This window comes from Saccostrea cucullata, unplaced genomic scaffold, assembly GCF_032062105.1.
Source record: "Saccostrea cucullata isolate Sc308-1 unplaced genomic scaffold, CSIRO_AGI_Scuc_v1 ctg1592, whole genome shotgun sequence".
Classification (NCBI taxonomy): domain Eukaryota; kingdom Metazoa; phylum Mollusca; class Bivalvia; order Ostreida; family Ostreidae; genus Saccostrea; species Saccostrea cuccullata.
Genome location: NW_026928923.1, coordinates 190,364 through 207,346, shown reverse-complemented (window position 1 = coordinate 207,346; position 16,983 = coordinate 190,364). Strand labels below are relative to the sequence as shown.

Below are 16,983 nucleotides of genomic sequence, written 5' to 3'. Positions count from 1 at the left end.
CAGAAAGACAGGACTGGGTTCAAGGCGACTAGGGGTACCACACCGGTAATTGACCAATCAAAATGAACTTAGTCAATTGTAGGTCCATACATTAAGCCGATTTTCCTTTCTTTTGAGAGTTTTTTTAATTTCCTTCCAGGCCAGTTTGACAACTCTGGTACCTGTGCCTAGGAAATTTTATCTACTCTATAAATAAATAAAGTTTTTTGACAGGAACTATTTCTCCAGGGAATAGGAGGCTACTTCCTGGGGTGCTTTTGTGATGTTTATAAAGACATGGAAAACACGTGGATTTGAGGGTAGCCCTGTTTGCATATGCAAATAAATCAGAAAATGTCGTGTACGTACCCTGGTTTTTTGGTGTCAGCTAAGGTGACAGGTATTGTTTAACACCCCCTTATCAATATTTTTTCATGAATTCAAACACGTGAGGTTTTACTGGAAAGAAACGTGTATTGCTTTTTAATATACCGAAACTCGCTATTTCTGGGGATTGTGTAATTCTAAAAAAAATTCAGATAAATTTCAATGGTGAAATAAAAGAAGAATGCTTGGTATTAAAATATTAATTCATATCAGTAGAATTGAATGCTATTAACGACATCTGGAGAAATAGGCTTTAAAAGGTTTATATCATATCTTTGTTCGTCTGCACTTAAATTTCAAACACGACAGAATTTGTAATTTTTGCCGTAAAAATTCATAATTTCTATATACTTTAGAGACTTACCGTAAAACTTTCAGGAAACTTTCTATGAAGTCTTTTCTGCACCTTAAGTGAAATTTTATGTCGATCCCAGGTGTTGATCGAGTTTCAGAGAAATTTTCTACGTTGTTATTGATTTTTTTTTTTTTAAGGAGAAGGGGGGGGGGGTTGACTTTTTTATTCTAAGCATTTGTTAAAGTGAGTTTGTAAATACATCTACGAACTTGAGCTGGATTGTGACCTTTGGGTCAAGGGGTCAAAGGTCAAGGTCAAAGGTCAAGGTCATCAAAGCATTTCATAAAGAAATATAAAAGTAACGGCCATATCAAGTATACAAGTCATTTGATCATTGCACGCGCGCGAAGGTGCAATGCATGAAAGCTATATCATCGTGACTACACTTTTAATGTGTTTCTATTCTTTGAATTTTGAAACGTTACATAAAAAAAAATTACGACTATATCAAGTAAATCGGTCATTTAACGCGTTGCGCGCGCACACGTGCATGCAAGTCCTTGCATTCAAGTTTGATAGTAGCATAATGTAAGAATCCGTCATATCTATTCATATTCTAAATTTCATCCTGTTTTGTTGAGAATCAAAAAAGTTATAGGCATTTAAAGTTTAAGCCAATCAGATCGCAGCACACGTGCATGGGCGTGGTTTCTTGAAAACTTTTATATATCATAGTTTAGGACGTATTAAGGTATGATTATGTTTTAAAATTCAAAGTATTTTGTCAAAAAACAAGTACGATATTGAGATTTTTGTTTCAGCTAATCAGAGCAAAGCGCACGTGCATGCGCGTGCATGCATGTGCATGATGACCGTAACTTCTTATAGGAGTCTATTGTGTCTGTCTATGTTCTAAATCTCATCGTGGTTGGTTGAAAAACAAGGGAGTTACAGCCATTTGAAGTTTAAGCCAATCAGATTGCAGCGCACGTGCATGCGCATGCTTTCATGACAAATGTTATACATCATGTTGTAGGACATCTTAAAGTATGCTTATATTTTAAATTTCATACCATTTCGTCAAAAAACGGAAAAGATATTGAGATTTTTGTTTCAGCCAATCAGAGCGAAGCGCACGTAAATGCGCGTGAGTTCTTGCTAATTTGACAGTGTCACATTATCTACACTATTAATATATCCTTATATAATGAGTTTCAAAGCATTTCATCGGAAAATGTTAAAGTTATGGCTATATTAAATATATTAGTCATTTCAGTCATTTCGCAGGCGTATGCGCGCAAAATGACCCGCACGTGCAGGCGTATGCGCGCAAAATGACCTTCGTTCCGCACACCTACACAACACACCTATTAACCCTAAAAAGGTTTTAGCTCAGTTGGGTGAACAGTTTCTGAGAACACTCGCGGACAAAAAAGTACCGGAGAAGAAATAAGAAGAAAAAAGAATAATAATAATAATAATAAGAAACAGAGTAAAAACAATATGTTCCCAAACTTCGTTTGGGGAACATAATAAAACAGCAAAATTCAAATTCTCATTTCTCTACTAAGATTTTTACATCGGGCTCGGAGTTGGTTTTCTTCAGAAAGACAGGACTGGGTTCAAGGCGACTAGGGGTACCACACCGGTAATTGACCAATCAAAATGAACTTAGTCAATTGTAGGTCCATACATTAAGCCGATTTTCCTTTCTTTTGAGAGTTTTTTTAATTTCCTTCCAGGCCAGTTTGACAACTCTGGTACCTGTGCCTAGGAAATTTTATCTACTCTATAAATAAATAAAGTTTTTTGACAGGAACTATTTCTCCAGGGAATAGGAGGCTACTTCCTGGGGTGCTTTTGTGATGTTTATAAAGACATGGAAAACACGTGGATTTGAGGGTAGCCCTGTTTGCATATGCAAATAAATCAGAAAATGTCGTGTACGTACCCTGGTTTTTTGGTGTCAGCTAAGGTGACAGGTATTGTTTAACACCCCCTTATCAATATTTTTTCATGAATTCAAACACGTGAGGTTTTACTGGAAAGAAACGTGTATTGCTTTTTAATATACCGAAACTCGCTATTTCTGGGGATTGTGTAATTCTAAAAAAAATTCAGATAAATTTCAATGGTGAAATAAAAGAAGAATGCTTGGTATTAAAATATTAATTCATATCAGTAGAATTGAATGCTATTAACGACATCTGGAGAAATAGGCTTTAAAAGGTTTATATCATATCTTTGTTCGTCTGCACTTAAATTTCAAACACGACAGAATTTGTAATTTTTGCCGTAAAAATTCATAATTTCTATATACTTTAGAGACTTACCGTAAAACTTTCAGGAAACTTTCTATGAAGTCTTTTCTGCACCTTAAGTGAAATTTTATGTCGATCCCAGGTGTTGATCGAGTTTCAGAGAAATTTTCTACGTTGTTATTGATTTTTTTTTTTTTTAAGGAGAAGGGGGGGGGGGTTGACTTTTTTATTCTAAGCATTTGTTAAAGTGAGTTTGTAAATACATCTACGAACTTGAGCTGGATTGTGACCTTTGGGTCAAGGGGTCAAAGGTCAAGGTCAAAGGTCAAGGTCATCAAAGCATTTCATAAAGAAATATAAAAGTAACGGCCATATCAAGTATACAAGTCATTTGATCATTGCACGCGCGCGAAGGTGCAATGCATGAAAGCTATATCATCGTGACTACACTTTTAATGTGTTTCTATTCTTTGAATTTTGAAACGTTACATAAAAAAAAATTACGACTATATCAAGTAAATCGGTCATTTAACGCGTTGCGCGCGCACACGTGCATGCAAGTCCTTGCATTCAAGTTTGATAGTAGCATAATGTAAGAATCCGTCATATCTATTCATATTCTAAATTTCATCCTGTTTTGTTGAGAATCAAAAAAGTTATAGGCATTTAAAGTTTAAGCCAATCAGATCGCAGCACACGTGCATGGGCGTGGTTTCTTGAAAACTTTTATATATCATAGTTTAGGACGTATTAAGGTATGATTATGTTTTAAAATTCAAAGTATTTTGTCAAAAAACAAGTACGATATTGAGATTTTTGTTTCAGCTAATCAGAGCAAAGCGCACGTGCATGCGCGTGCATGCATGTGCATGATGACCGTAACTTCTTATAGGAGTCTATTGTGTCTGTCTATGTTCTAAATCTCATCGTGGTTGGTTGAAAAACAAGGGAGTTACAGCCATTTGAAGTTTAAGCCAATCAGATTGCAGCGCACGTGCATGCGCATGCTTTCATGACAAATGTTATACATCATGTTGTAGGACATCTTAAAGTATGCTTATATTTTAAATTTCATACCATTTCGTCAAAAAACGGAAAAGATATTGAGATTTTTGTTTCAGCCAATCAGAGCGAAGCGCACGTAAATGCGCGTGAGTTCTTGCTAATTTGACAGTGTCACATTATCTACACTATTAATATATCCTTATATAATGAGTTTCAAAGCATTTCATCGGAAAATGTTAAAGTTATGGCTATATTAAATATATTAGTCATTTCAGTCATTTCACGCGCCCGCACGTGCAGGCGTATGCGCGCAAAATGACCTTCGTTCCGCACACCTACACAACACACCTATTAACCCTAAAAAGGTTTTAGCTCAGTTGGGTGAACAGTTTCTGAGAACACTCGCGGACAAAAAAGTACCGGAGAAGAAATAAGAAGAAAAAAGAATAATAATAATAATAATAATAATAATAATAATAATAATAAGAAGCAGAGTAAAAACAATATGTTCCCAAACTTCGTTTGGGGAACATAATAAAACAGCAAAATTCAAATTCTCATTTCTCTACTAAGATTTTTACATCGGGCTCGGAGTTGGTTTTCTTCAGAAAGACAGGACTGGGTTCAAGGCGACTAGGGGTACCACACCGGTAATTGACCAATCAAAATGAACTTAGTCAATTGTAGGTCCATACATTAAGCCGATTTTCCTTTCTTTTGAGAGTTTTTTTAATTTCCTTCCAGGCCAGTTTGACAACTCTGGTACCTGTGCCTAGGAAATTTTATCTACTCTATAAATAAATAAAGTTTTTTGACAGGAACTATTTCTCCAGGGAATAGGAGGCTACTTCCTGGGGTGCTTTTGTGATGTTTATAAAGACATGGAAAACACGTGGATTTGAGGGTAGCCCTGTTTGCATATGCAAATAAATCAGAAAATGTCGTGTACGTACCCTGGTTTTTTGGTGTCAGCTAAGGTGACAGGTATTGTTTAACACCCCCTTATCAATATTTTTTCATGAATTCAAACACGTGAGGTTTTACTGGAAAGAAACGTGTATTGCTTTTTAATATACCGAAACTCGCTATTTCTGGGGATTGTGTAATTCTAAAAAAAATTCAGATAAATTTCAATGGTGAAATAAAAGAAGAATGCTTGGTATTAAAATATTAATTCATATCAGTAGAATTGAATGCTATTAACGACATCTGGAGAAATAGGCTTTAAAAGGTTTATATCATATCTTTGTTCGTCTGCACTTAAATTTCAAACACGACAGAATTTGTAATTTTTGCCGTAAAAATTCATAATTTCTATATACTTTAGAGACTTACCGTAAAACTTTCAGGAAACTTTCTATGAAGTCTTTTCTGCACCTTAAGTGAAATTTTATGTCGATCCCAGGTGTTGATCGAGTTTCAGAGAAATTTTCTACGTTGTTATTGATTTTTTTTTTTTTAAGGAGAAGGGGGGGGGGGTTGACTTTTTTATTCTAAGCATTTGTTAAAGTGAGTTTGTAAATACATCTACGAACTTGAGCTGGATTGTGACCTTTGGGTCAAGGGGTCAAAGGTCAAGGTCAAAGGTCAAGGTCATCAAAGCATTTCATAAAGAAATATAAAAGTAACGGCCATATCAAGTATACAAGTCATTTGATCATTGCACGCGCGCGAAGGTGCAATGCATGAAAGCTATATCATCGTGACTACACTTTTAATGTGTTTCTATTCTTTGAATTTTGAAACGTTACATAAAAAAAAATTACGACTATATCAAGTAAATCGGTCATTTAACGCGTTGCGCGCGCACACGTGCATGCAAGTCCTTGCATTCAAGTTTGATAGTAGCATAATGTAAGAATCCGTCATATCTATTCATATTCTAAATTTCATCCTGTTTTGTTGAGAATCAAAAAAGTTATAGGCATTTAAAGTTTAAGCCAATCAGATCGCAGCACACGTGCATGGGCGTGGTTTCTTGAAAACTTTTATATATCATAGTTTAGGACGTATTAAGGTATGATTATGTTTTAAAATTCAAAGTATTTTGTCAAAAAACAAGTACGATATTGAGATTTTTGTTTCAGCTAATCAGAGCAAAGCGCACGTGCATGCGCGTGCATGCATGTGCATGATGACCGTAACTTCTTATAGGAGTCTATTGTGTCTGTCTATGTTCTAAATCTCATCGTGGTTGGTTGAAAAACAAGGGAGTTACAGCCATTTGAAGTTTAAGCCAATCAGATTGCAGCGCACGTGCATGCGCATGCTTTCATGACAAATGTTATACATCATGTTGTAGGACATCTTAAAGTATGCTTATATTTTAAATTTCATACCATTTCGTCAAAAAACGGAAAAGATATTGAGATTTTTGTTTCAGCCAATCAGAGCGAAGCGCACGTAAATGCGCGTGAGTTCTTGCTAATTTGACAGTGTCACATTATCTACACTATTAATATATCCTTATATAATGAGTTTCAAAGCATTTCATCGGAAAATGTTAAAGTTATGGCTATATTAAATATATTAGTCATTTCAGTCATTTCACGCGCCCGCACGTGCAGGCGTATGCGCGCAAAATGACCTTCGTTCCGCACACCTACACAACACACCTATTAACCCTAAAACGGTTTTAGCTCAGTTGGGTGAACAGTTTCTGAGAACACTCGCGGACAAAAAAGTACCGGAGAAGAAATAAGAAGAAACTAGATACGATCTCGTTGCGAGCAACGAGAGGTCTTCCGTCCGATTCAGGAAAAAAAACTTGTAAAATCGAACCAAAAAGTGATTCAAAATTTTGATCACAAGGAGGAGTGAATCCAGGTCGCCAACGTGAATGCGCCTTTTTTCTCTTTTCTAACCAACGCGCGAACCAATTAGCTATTGGGAATACTGCTTTAAATATACTTGTGTATACTTTTGCAACAGTACACCTGTCTAAGAATCATAAAAGTCGGGCCACTATTCATAATTTCGTGTCAAACGCCACGCGTAAATATTCGCACCTTTTCTTTGTACTGATCTATTAAAGAGGTGCAATAGCTTCAATGAAATTAATTAAATAAAACATTCTTATCACCTTTATTTTATTTCGGCGTTAGGAAAGTATATTTAACACATTGTACACATTACATATCGTATCTAGCCCAGTAACACTAAAGGAGTGAAACGTAAATTAAGTTATTTAAGATTGACACTGAATTGCAACATACTACTACGTGAGAGTCCAAGTAGTTTTTTGCATTTCATGTATTCTTATGTCAGAATGGTTTAATCAAACGCTCAGCTGCCTCCATAAGCCCCTACTCGCGAAATGTCGGAGTTGACAGAGACAGCCGCCATCTTGGGCCCGCTTCAGATTTTCAAATATTAATATTTAGAGTTCAGATTAACCAATATTAAGACAACTTATATAGTAAGCATCAATAGAAGTGTCTCTATTAATATTCCAAAAATAAATGAAAAATATTGAAAAACAAAGAAAGTTGAAAATTTGGACTTTTTGAATTGGCTTCCGGTAGCGACAGGAAGTACTGACGACGAACGAAAAGTTGCGTCCTGGAAAGCATTGATCATCATCTATAAACTCTGAAAGTTTCACATTGATATCTTTTACCGTTTTTGAGTTTAATCGAGGACAAAATGTCGTTTTAAAATCAGGAAAATGGTCCAGAACTTGGCACCAGAGAGGAATTTCCAAAAACTTTCTTGGAACTTTCAAGAATATCTTACAACACATCTTTCCTGAAAATTTCATGTAATTCTATCCAGTAGTTGTCGAGAAATCGTGTCAGAAAAATAATAATAATAATAATAATAAGAAACAGAGCAATAACTATAAGGTCTTCCGTGAAGACGGAAGACCTTAAAAAGAATAATAATAATAATAATAATAATAATAATAAGAAACAGAGTAAAAACAATATGTTCCCAAACTTCGTTTGGGGAACATAATTAATTCCGAGAGACAGAAGCGAAATTTTGACAGAAATATACGAGAAATAACGTATGAAATTGGAGACTTAGTGCGCCGTAGTCAACCGAAAATTGTGGAAGGAACGAAACAAAAATTGGCTAGAAAATTGACTGGACCGTGGATTGTTACAAAAAGACTATCAGATGTATTATACCAGATTAAACACTCGGAAAATTCGAAACCCGTTATCATTCACTCAGACAACCTTAAACGATACCACAGCAGTAAAACTTTATCAGGTGTTAATTATGATGCTGAGCCAGAAGACCCTGACGTTTCTAGTCTGCCGCTCCCCGACCAGACCGACCCAAGTGTCTCGATACCCCATACGGAAACGACCAAACTTCAAAAGGATGAAAGGAACGTGGATCAGGAGTCGCAGCTTACCACCACCTTGACACGCAGGGGCCGTGAAGTAAAATTACCAAAGCGCTACTTGTTGTGACCATTCTAAGAAAATCTTTTGAGATGCTATGCTGTGCGAAATTTGTGGAAGAAATATTATAAGAAAAGATAATTTACAACGACACATAAGAGAAAACCATTTGGACCAACTAATTGTGAACTGTTCGTATTGCCAACGTCCATTTTCAAGAAATTTCAGCCTTAAAAGACATTTACAAAGTTGTCATAAACTTTCTGACAAAAATGCTGGAAACGAAGTAAAACTTAGTAAGAAGAAGAAGATGTCGCAGGAGGAACTAAACGAGGCTAAGAAAGCAGTTTTCATTAGCGCCATGTATGAGGACATTACTCCTGTCAACTCGCCACCACGTCCATCAACAGAGTACGATCCAATTAGTGAAGACGAAGATTGGCCGTCCATTGGATCCGAGTTAGAAAATGAGCTTTTGAACTCAACAAACAACGCCAAGGTAAATGCGGTTTTTTAGAAGACATTTTAAATGGCAGTGAGGATGTGCATTCAAACCTCAACGAATCTAGTGACTCGGAAAATAGCGTTGCGGAATCGATGCCAAATTCAACAACAGTGACGGAAACCATAATCCTAAAAATGACAAAGAAAACCACCTATCATAGTGATGGTAACTTGGAAATTGTTCGGGATACCGAAATCTCACATTCAGAAACTGTGAATCCTGATGAAGTGGACCTCGTGAGATTTGCGACTGACATTTTAAATGAAGTGCCAGAACACTTTCGTAATCAAAATGTGAGAATTGTCGAATTAAAGGATTAAATCTATTGTTACTGACTTAAATGTGAATATGTGAATTTATGCTTAACTGTGAATGTGTAATATGAATTTTATTGTCAATTATGTCTTTATTGTTTGGTTTACATTATTCACAGATGAACAATCGGATTTCTTTTTATTAATGCTTTTTGTTTATTGATTTTATTGTACATGTATTTGTAAAATCTTTTATTACTTTTATTTGATTTATTATGTCAAGTTGAAGTACATGTATTGCTGATTTTATTGTTATCTGTCATGTATGTTTTTCAGTTTCAATTTTTTCAATGTTTCGCTTAGCTTAGTTTTTAAGTTAGTTTTTTTTCTTTTATTTGAACGGAGTCAAATATTAAGTGGGGGAGAGTTGTAGAGAATTTATATTAGTTGATTGTCAGATTCCGGATTGTTAGCTACTTATTATTAATCTCCCATTTAGCTGTATCACCTTATCTATTAGTAAGCATAGTCAGTTTATTGCCCTTTAATTACAGTGATAATTAGTTAATCACGGGTGGTCCTTGTATAATTTTATGTATTGCCTCCCCACTTAGAGGAGGTAGAATTTTCACTCCCCACATTGTGGAGGCTCAGTTTACTATATAAATGAGCGCATTTTGATCATTTAGTAGAGTAGATGAAGTTTAGTTGTTGTAGTTTTGTGTTTAGAGAGTTGAAGAAAAGTTATTCTATAGAGATAGTTGAAGTTAGTGATGCTATAGGATTTTGATAGAATTGATTCAGAATGGATTTATACTGGATTACGGGATTTTAGGATTTTATATACTGTATTTTCATTTGGATTATTTTACTATTATTTCTACTGTGAAATGTGGACTATGTGTGTGTGTAAATATTGTGTGTAGACATGTAAATAAATTAGTGAACTTCAATACGGACTTATCATTCAGCACAATACTAAGGAAAGTTGGAACTTAAGGGAAAAACCGCTCGGACAATAAATATGTAGACACTCGGCAGTATAAGCCGACTTCCCCGCAGCTCGGCCTGCGCTACATTAGCTAGTTTGTTACCCCATAAATAAATAGCCAAGACCACCGGAACTAACTCTAAAAGGGTCATGTCTCTAAGTACTTCATTGGACGCCCAAGTTTCTGGCCAAGGGTAAAAACACCATTCCCCATTGAAATAAGCACCACAACCTAAGTAAGACGAACCAGAACTATCTGTATAAAAATTAATGTTGTCTGACGTCCACTCATTATCTAAAAAATACACAGTCCCATTAATTAAATGACTCAAGAAAACTAATCCACATGTACAAGTCCTGCCGCATTGACTGAGTTATCCTTATGCGATAATGTAATTCTGAAATTCCTATTGTAGCATTATAAAGCCGACGCAGAAATGCCCTACCTGGTCTTATGGCTCTTGTAAAGAAATTCAATTTACCTAAAACAGATAGTATTTGTTGGAGTGTTGTCTTGCGTTGAACGACGAGATGGTGTAAAATACCCAGTAGCTCCACGCATTTTGAATTGGGGATCTTAACTAACATATGATAAGTATCTATCTCAAAACCTAAAAACGTCATAACCATAGTAGGGCCTTCAGATTTGTCCTCGGCAATGGGAACACCTATTTCATCACAGACGCCTTGAAAATTCGACATAAGTTCTTGACAAGAATGGGCATCCCTCCCAGCAAATATAAAATCATCAAGATAGTGATCAATTGTTGATGTTTTAGATCGCTGTATCGTAGCCCACTGCAAAAATGTAGAAAATTCCTCGAAAACCTTACACGAAATGGAACATCCCATAGGTAAACATTTGTCTATGAAATAATTACCCTGAAATTTAAAACCAAGAAGATCAAAATCGCCGGGAAATATTGGGAGAAGTCGAAATGCCGATTTTATGTCCCGCTCACCTATGAAAGCCCCCTTCCCTAATTTAGCAATCATCTGAATTACTGAATCAAAGGATGAATATTGTACAGCAGTCTCACAGGGATCTATGTAGGAATTCACACTACTAAACTTCGGAAAAGAGAGGTGAGTTATTAGACGCCAGCCCGAATTATCCCCCTTAGGCACTAACCCAATTGGAGATAACCTAAGATTAGAAATTGGTATTTGCGTGAAGGGACCCTGTATCCTCCCCATTTCAATTTCTTTCAATCTGGGCCCATGATAATGGAGTTTAAACCCTTGAGAGAATCCTTGAATTAGCCGATTTGCTACAATTTTGTAAGGATAGTGGACGAGACATTTTTTAAGGGCGTGTGAATTAATAAGAGTTGAACCTAGACGCCATAGATTGCGGACTGCGGAATCTTGGTCTTGAGTAGGTTTGGCGCTGAGTGTTGCTGTTGGAATACCCCTTATAGTTGGTATTTGCATTGGTGGAATACCCTTTATACATGTAGTTGGTATTTGCATTGGTGGTTTGTGTACGGAAACCTGACTGTCCAAAGAATTGACCATTTGAATTTTGTTGGCGAAATGTTTGTGCAGACCCAGTGTTTGGGGCTTGTACACTAGTAATACAATGTATCAGTGGATGGTTACTGCCACAGCGAAGACAGCTGTGCTTATACGTGCATGGAAATTTGTCGCAGGACCCCTTGAAATTGAAATTGTAACATTTACCATTATTTGTTTTGGGTTCATTTGTCACGTTATAAGCAGGGCCAGAATGCATGTACATTAACCATAATTCTGAGTCAACTTCGCCCCATGATGATGAAGGATTTTGCTCCTTACGCAGCCTAAACTGAGTATCATATTCTTTCCAAGATATAGCCCCCCTGCTAACACCCATTCTTACGGTCTGTATGTACTTAAACAGGTCAAGGGTCTTGGCGGGATGTGCACTCAAGTACACGCTTGCAAATATGAGCATAAGATCAGTCCATTGCTCTATGTTTTCTACCTTTTTTGAGTTGAGATCTTTAGAAATTATCTCCCCCATACTATTTATAACTAATTTCTTTTCATCAGACCCCGATTTTGGTGTTACCAATGTGGCCAAATCAATATACTGCCCCCCAATAATACGTTGCTTGATTGTGCTAGAAACATTCGTACCAATCATATGTACTGATGGGACAGAAACAGGGGTGGTGCCCACATCTGCTGAAGTTGAAATCAGTGTTCCAGGCGTAGGCAGTGCAAGGGATTGCCCTGAACTTCTTGTCAACATTGGTTGAGCTTCCGCTACAGAAGAATTTGCTGGAGCCTGGGCCGGTGGTATTGGTACTGGACATCCTGCCGACACCGACGACGAGTACGTCTGGGAATTCACTGTAGCCTGACTACTACTTCGTGGCTGCTGTGAGACAGTCGCTGATGGTTGAGCCATTCTGCGCTTCTTAGCTCTCGGTGGCATCGTGTACGTTGATTGCAAGAAACAGAAAAGAAAATTAATTAATTTTTTATTTATATATTGTATATTTTTATTTATTTATTTTATTCTATTTTTTATTTCTTAGAAAAGAAATTGAAATTCATCAACTGTTAATTCTTACATGCTAATCTATTCTTATATATATATATATATATATATATATATATATATATATATATATATATATATATATATATATATATATATATATATATTTTTTTTTTTTTTTTTTTTTTTTTTTTATCTCCCCTTGATATAGAAACGTGTCTGATCAATTTGTAAAACAAAGAAAATTTAATATAAACCAAAGCACTACGATATAAATCCTAACGATCGAGATTAATGACTTAGCAATCCTTATATCGTATCACATACTTACATGATATAATCTGTTTAATGAAAAGTTATTTATTTAGTGGTCGGCAAATTTTATGCAAAATGGCCACAACAGACGCTAGAAAAAATTGGCATGATAAAATCAAGGATCATCGGGAAATCATGAATAAATACACTTAAATTGATTGCAGCAAACAACTACCGAATAGATAACAAAAACATCCATATGTATAATAGCCATTAACTATTTTTTTAAATATCTAATTTTACAAAAAATTGACCTTTAAAATTGCACCAACCTCATTCATTGATTCTTTGATTGAAAAGGGATTAACGGAAGTTGACTCAGGGGGAATAACTCTAATTGATTGTAGGGATTATAGGCGGATCTAAAGCTTGTATTATATATGGGAAATCAACACTTTCTTCGATAAAAGCCTCCAATTCGAATAGAATTGGATGTGGTAAAAGTAGACAAACAGCTGGGGGTATGTGTACAGATAAAATTTTTTTACTTTAGTGAAGTAAAGTGAAAACTGAAAATAATATCCATATCCATGAGAAATGAAAATTTGAAAACTATTTTTTAAATCTGGTGATGTTTAAACTTAATTACAGTGGACATATATCTTATAGCCCCACCCCACCCCCTTCACCCTTATACAAAGAGTTGTGATTAAGAGCAATTGAAAATTTGACACTGGTATTAATAGTATGATTCATTCACTTTTAAGTCATGTTTGTAATTAAAAAAAATTAATGGCATAATGTCATTTTTATTGAATAGAAGGTGTTTATGTAAAATGTAGGCTGGAATCGAGAGTTAATGTGCATAGTTCTTTGTCATACTCTCCCCATGCCATTCATATAAAACTTAATGATATATACTAATGATATTGCATGTTCGAGTACATAACAGGGTATTGTGAATTTTTATATGCAGATCGCTGGAACTAGGCAGGTAATTTTATTCATTGATAACACTCTACTGAAAGTAAATAAATATATAATACCCATGCATGCTTTCTGAAAATTGCTATTTTTGTAATCATGGCAACACACACTGTTCCTTGAAATAAAAATACTAAATTTTTTTTAAAAATGTGCATCTTTGTATGCTCCACATGTGTACCAAATTTTACTGAAGTCAGTAAAAACTGTAGGAGGGAGAGCGATTCAAAAATTGCTTACGACAATCAGACAGTTGTAAAGCCGAAGTCGAACGGATGAGGTACTGACATTGTGTAATTGTATAAACTCTTTCTATTTAATAAAATTGACCATTAAAATTAAAAACTAATTGAATGCATGCTTTGTTTTAATAGTAACACCAAATCCTCTGGTTTGGAAACATTATTTGTAAAATTGTTTGTATTTCAAGGACGAATAAAGGGAGAAAAGCACATATTTTGGCAATCATGGGTCTCAATCGTTGCCATGGCAACCGTGACGTCAAATTACTCTGCATAATCAAATATTTTAGGATCTTACCTTTCAGAAAATATATAGGTTGCTCTATGTAAAAGTGACTAGAAAATGTCTAAAATTCTATTTGAACTTTTAAAGGCAATTATGCGGAAAAATAGCAAAATCTCCGGCCGTTAAAGGGTTAAGTCAAATGCATTTTTCAAACAAGATTTCATTGTAACTTGTGTTAATTGTACAACTCAGCTTTATTGAGATTTTTCGTGTTTTTCTTCTTTATGTGTAGTATTATATTCCAATCTCTGATACCTTTTCCTTGCATTATATAGACAACATCCCATTTCAAAGGAGTAGCTTTATTTAGCATCCGTTACATGAAAAAAACATACAATTATTTCCTGTGTTTTGTTTAATTTTCCTGCAATATTTGCATAATACATATTTATATTTTCTTTCCTGCAAATATTTCATAAGCTCCGACAGAATAAATTCGATCATGCTTCTCGTAGTATGCTTGGAGAGTTCCCTCATTCTTCATTTGCGTCACGTTTCGTATCATATTTTGAATTTCCGACTCCGTGCAGAGTGACCAAAAAGAGTTAACGCCTCTCCAGGATTCAGACAGAGGGCCCTCTATGTTGTCATAGTTTGGTAGATACGATGCCATTAATGGTTTATATGTCGACTTCAGTGAGAAGCCAGAATCTTCAAGCATTTGCTTTATTTGTTTATGAGTAGGTAGCCTCTTCTGTAGTCTTTTTGTAGTTTCTGGAACCAGACTTGTGAACCAATGGCCATCAATATTTTCTGGTGTATCAGCAATAATGGTTAGGACCCCGCCTGGTTTCAGAATGCGATGGGCCTCCTTCAGTGTTTGAACAAAGCCTGGGAATGATTTTCCATCAGGGTTTACCTCTACATGATGCAAGACCTAGATTAAAAACAAAGAAAATTAAAGCAATAGAATTACAAACCGTATTTTTTTAATTTTTGTTTCAGAAATATTGCTTTATCTCTGAGCTTCTCAGAGCGTTATTTTAGTTTTTCTGTACAACTTCGGGTTAAATAGAATAAAAATTGAATAACATTTGAAGGAATAGAAAGTCACAAAATTAGACTGGCGAAATCACACAATCTACAAAAGCAAATGAAACTGTGTTTGCGTTTTCCAGACCTAAAAGAGCAATAATATTAATAAAAGCATTTTTTAAAAACCTCAGACGTACATGGTTTATCATCCCAGCATCAAAGGAATTGTCTTTGAATGGAATTTCTGGTAGAACTGCTTGTTTGAAAGATATCTGCGTCCTACACGCTGCTGTTAACTTGGCTTTAGCGTTATTTAGCATACCCACGCTGGCGTCCATCAGGGAGAGGCTTTTTGGTTGGAACTGGAGGAAATATTTCGAGTAGTTTCCGGTCCCACAGCCGATGTCAATAATATCCATGTCCTTGATTAAAATAAAAAGTGAAATTAGTAACGGATTCAAAACTACTGCGGGGCATGGAGACCGCTCCTTAGGATGAGACCGTATAAACCGAGGTCCCGTGCAGTCGGTATAAGCACAAAAAAGATCCCTTGCTGTTCAATGGCCCCGAGTGTCGAATAAAGGTCTAAATTTGCAGCTCTCCACCGACAAGTACACCGATAGTACCGTCTCAATAAGTTCTCTTTTTTGTAAAGTAATAGATGATGAAACATGGATACATTATTTTTATTGATAATAAAATAAGGTTTGCCTTAAAAAATGCGAAAACCCCAGTTATCGTGACAAAAGTTAGGAAAGGTTTACACTTTATACTTAATTTGCTTCAACAGCAAGGTCCTGTTGTTCAGTTCCTTTTTCAAAAGACTGATCATACACTGGACACGAATATAAAACCTACTTGCTGAAGAAAGCTAAGAGACACTGCAAAACGAAAAGACAAATAACAATTCGTTTTTATATGACTTATTGTTTTTCACCCTTGCTTCCAGTTTCATTGTAATTGACCTTCCATCGTAAACGTAACTTTTTCTACTATTGTTAGTTATGTTCACATTTCTGTGAACAGATACATGTATAATTCAATTTTGTCTTATCAAACCAATCTTGCCTCCAGAGACTTTCCGGTGAAGTTTTCCATCAGACTTTTGATCAGGTGCGCGTCTGGGGCCCTCCTGACGGAGTCGTACGTCCTCGACGCCTCGTCATAGTCCGTCATGGTGCTCATTTTTATGATAATCACAAGGATCACTGCAATAACAATAGAATATTCTTATAGAAGTATAATTTCTAGTGTGTAAGAAAGATGATTCAAAGCTCCAAATAAAGTAAAAAAAAAAACCAACACTGTGAAAGAGCTCGAGTCAGTTTGCGGATTATTTGCCAATTTACTAGTATCCATGTATATTTTTTTTTAAAGGGGGGGGGGGCATTGGGGGTGTTGGGGGTGATAATGAACAGTGATAAATCTTAACAAAGTCTGCGAAAATAGAAAACTGTAAACAGGGCTTAAAACTTTTCCCGGGTTTACGATCAACTCTTTGTTGATCATATGTAAATACTTTAAAAGGGCAGGCCCCATATAGACAAGCTGATGAAAACTCGCTCAATGATCTCGAAGGAGGAATAAAGTCATGAAATGACGTCTCGTATGAATTGAATAATTTTGTAGAGGAACAGTTAAATGTATCTTTAAATTTGACAATCGACCAATCAACGAGACCTTCACCGGTGAGCGGAGTGTCTAAAAGGAGTGAAAAACTC

General features: G+C 35.7%; 2 protein-coding genes across 2 annotated transcripts; both read right to left on the bottom strand.

The window, feature by feature from the left end:
* Positions 1–11,353: 11,353 nt before the first annotated feature.
* On the bottom strand, positions 11,354–12,454 carry LOC134279254 (uncharacterized). Its single transcript, XM_062761610.1, has one exon. It carries the CDS (start codon positions 12,452–12,454, stop codon positions 11,354–11,356), a length of 1,101 nt encoding a protein of 366 aa, XP_062617594.1.
* A 2,221-nt stretch (positions 12,455–14,675) lies between these two features.
* On the bottom strand, positions 14,676–16,458 carry LOC134279253 (demethylmenaquinone methyltransferase-like). Its single transcript, XM_062761609.1, has 3 exons — positions 16,331–16,458; positions 15,460–15,684; positions 14,676–15,164 (listed from the first exon to the last, which is right to left on the bottom strand). Exons 1-3 carry the CDS (start codon positions 16,445–16,447, stop codon positions 14,676–14,678), a joined length of 831 nt encoding a protein of 276 aa, XP_062617593.1. The 5' UTR covers positions 16,448–16,458.
* Positions 16,459–16,983: the final 525 nt, after the last annotated feature.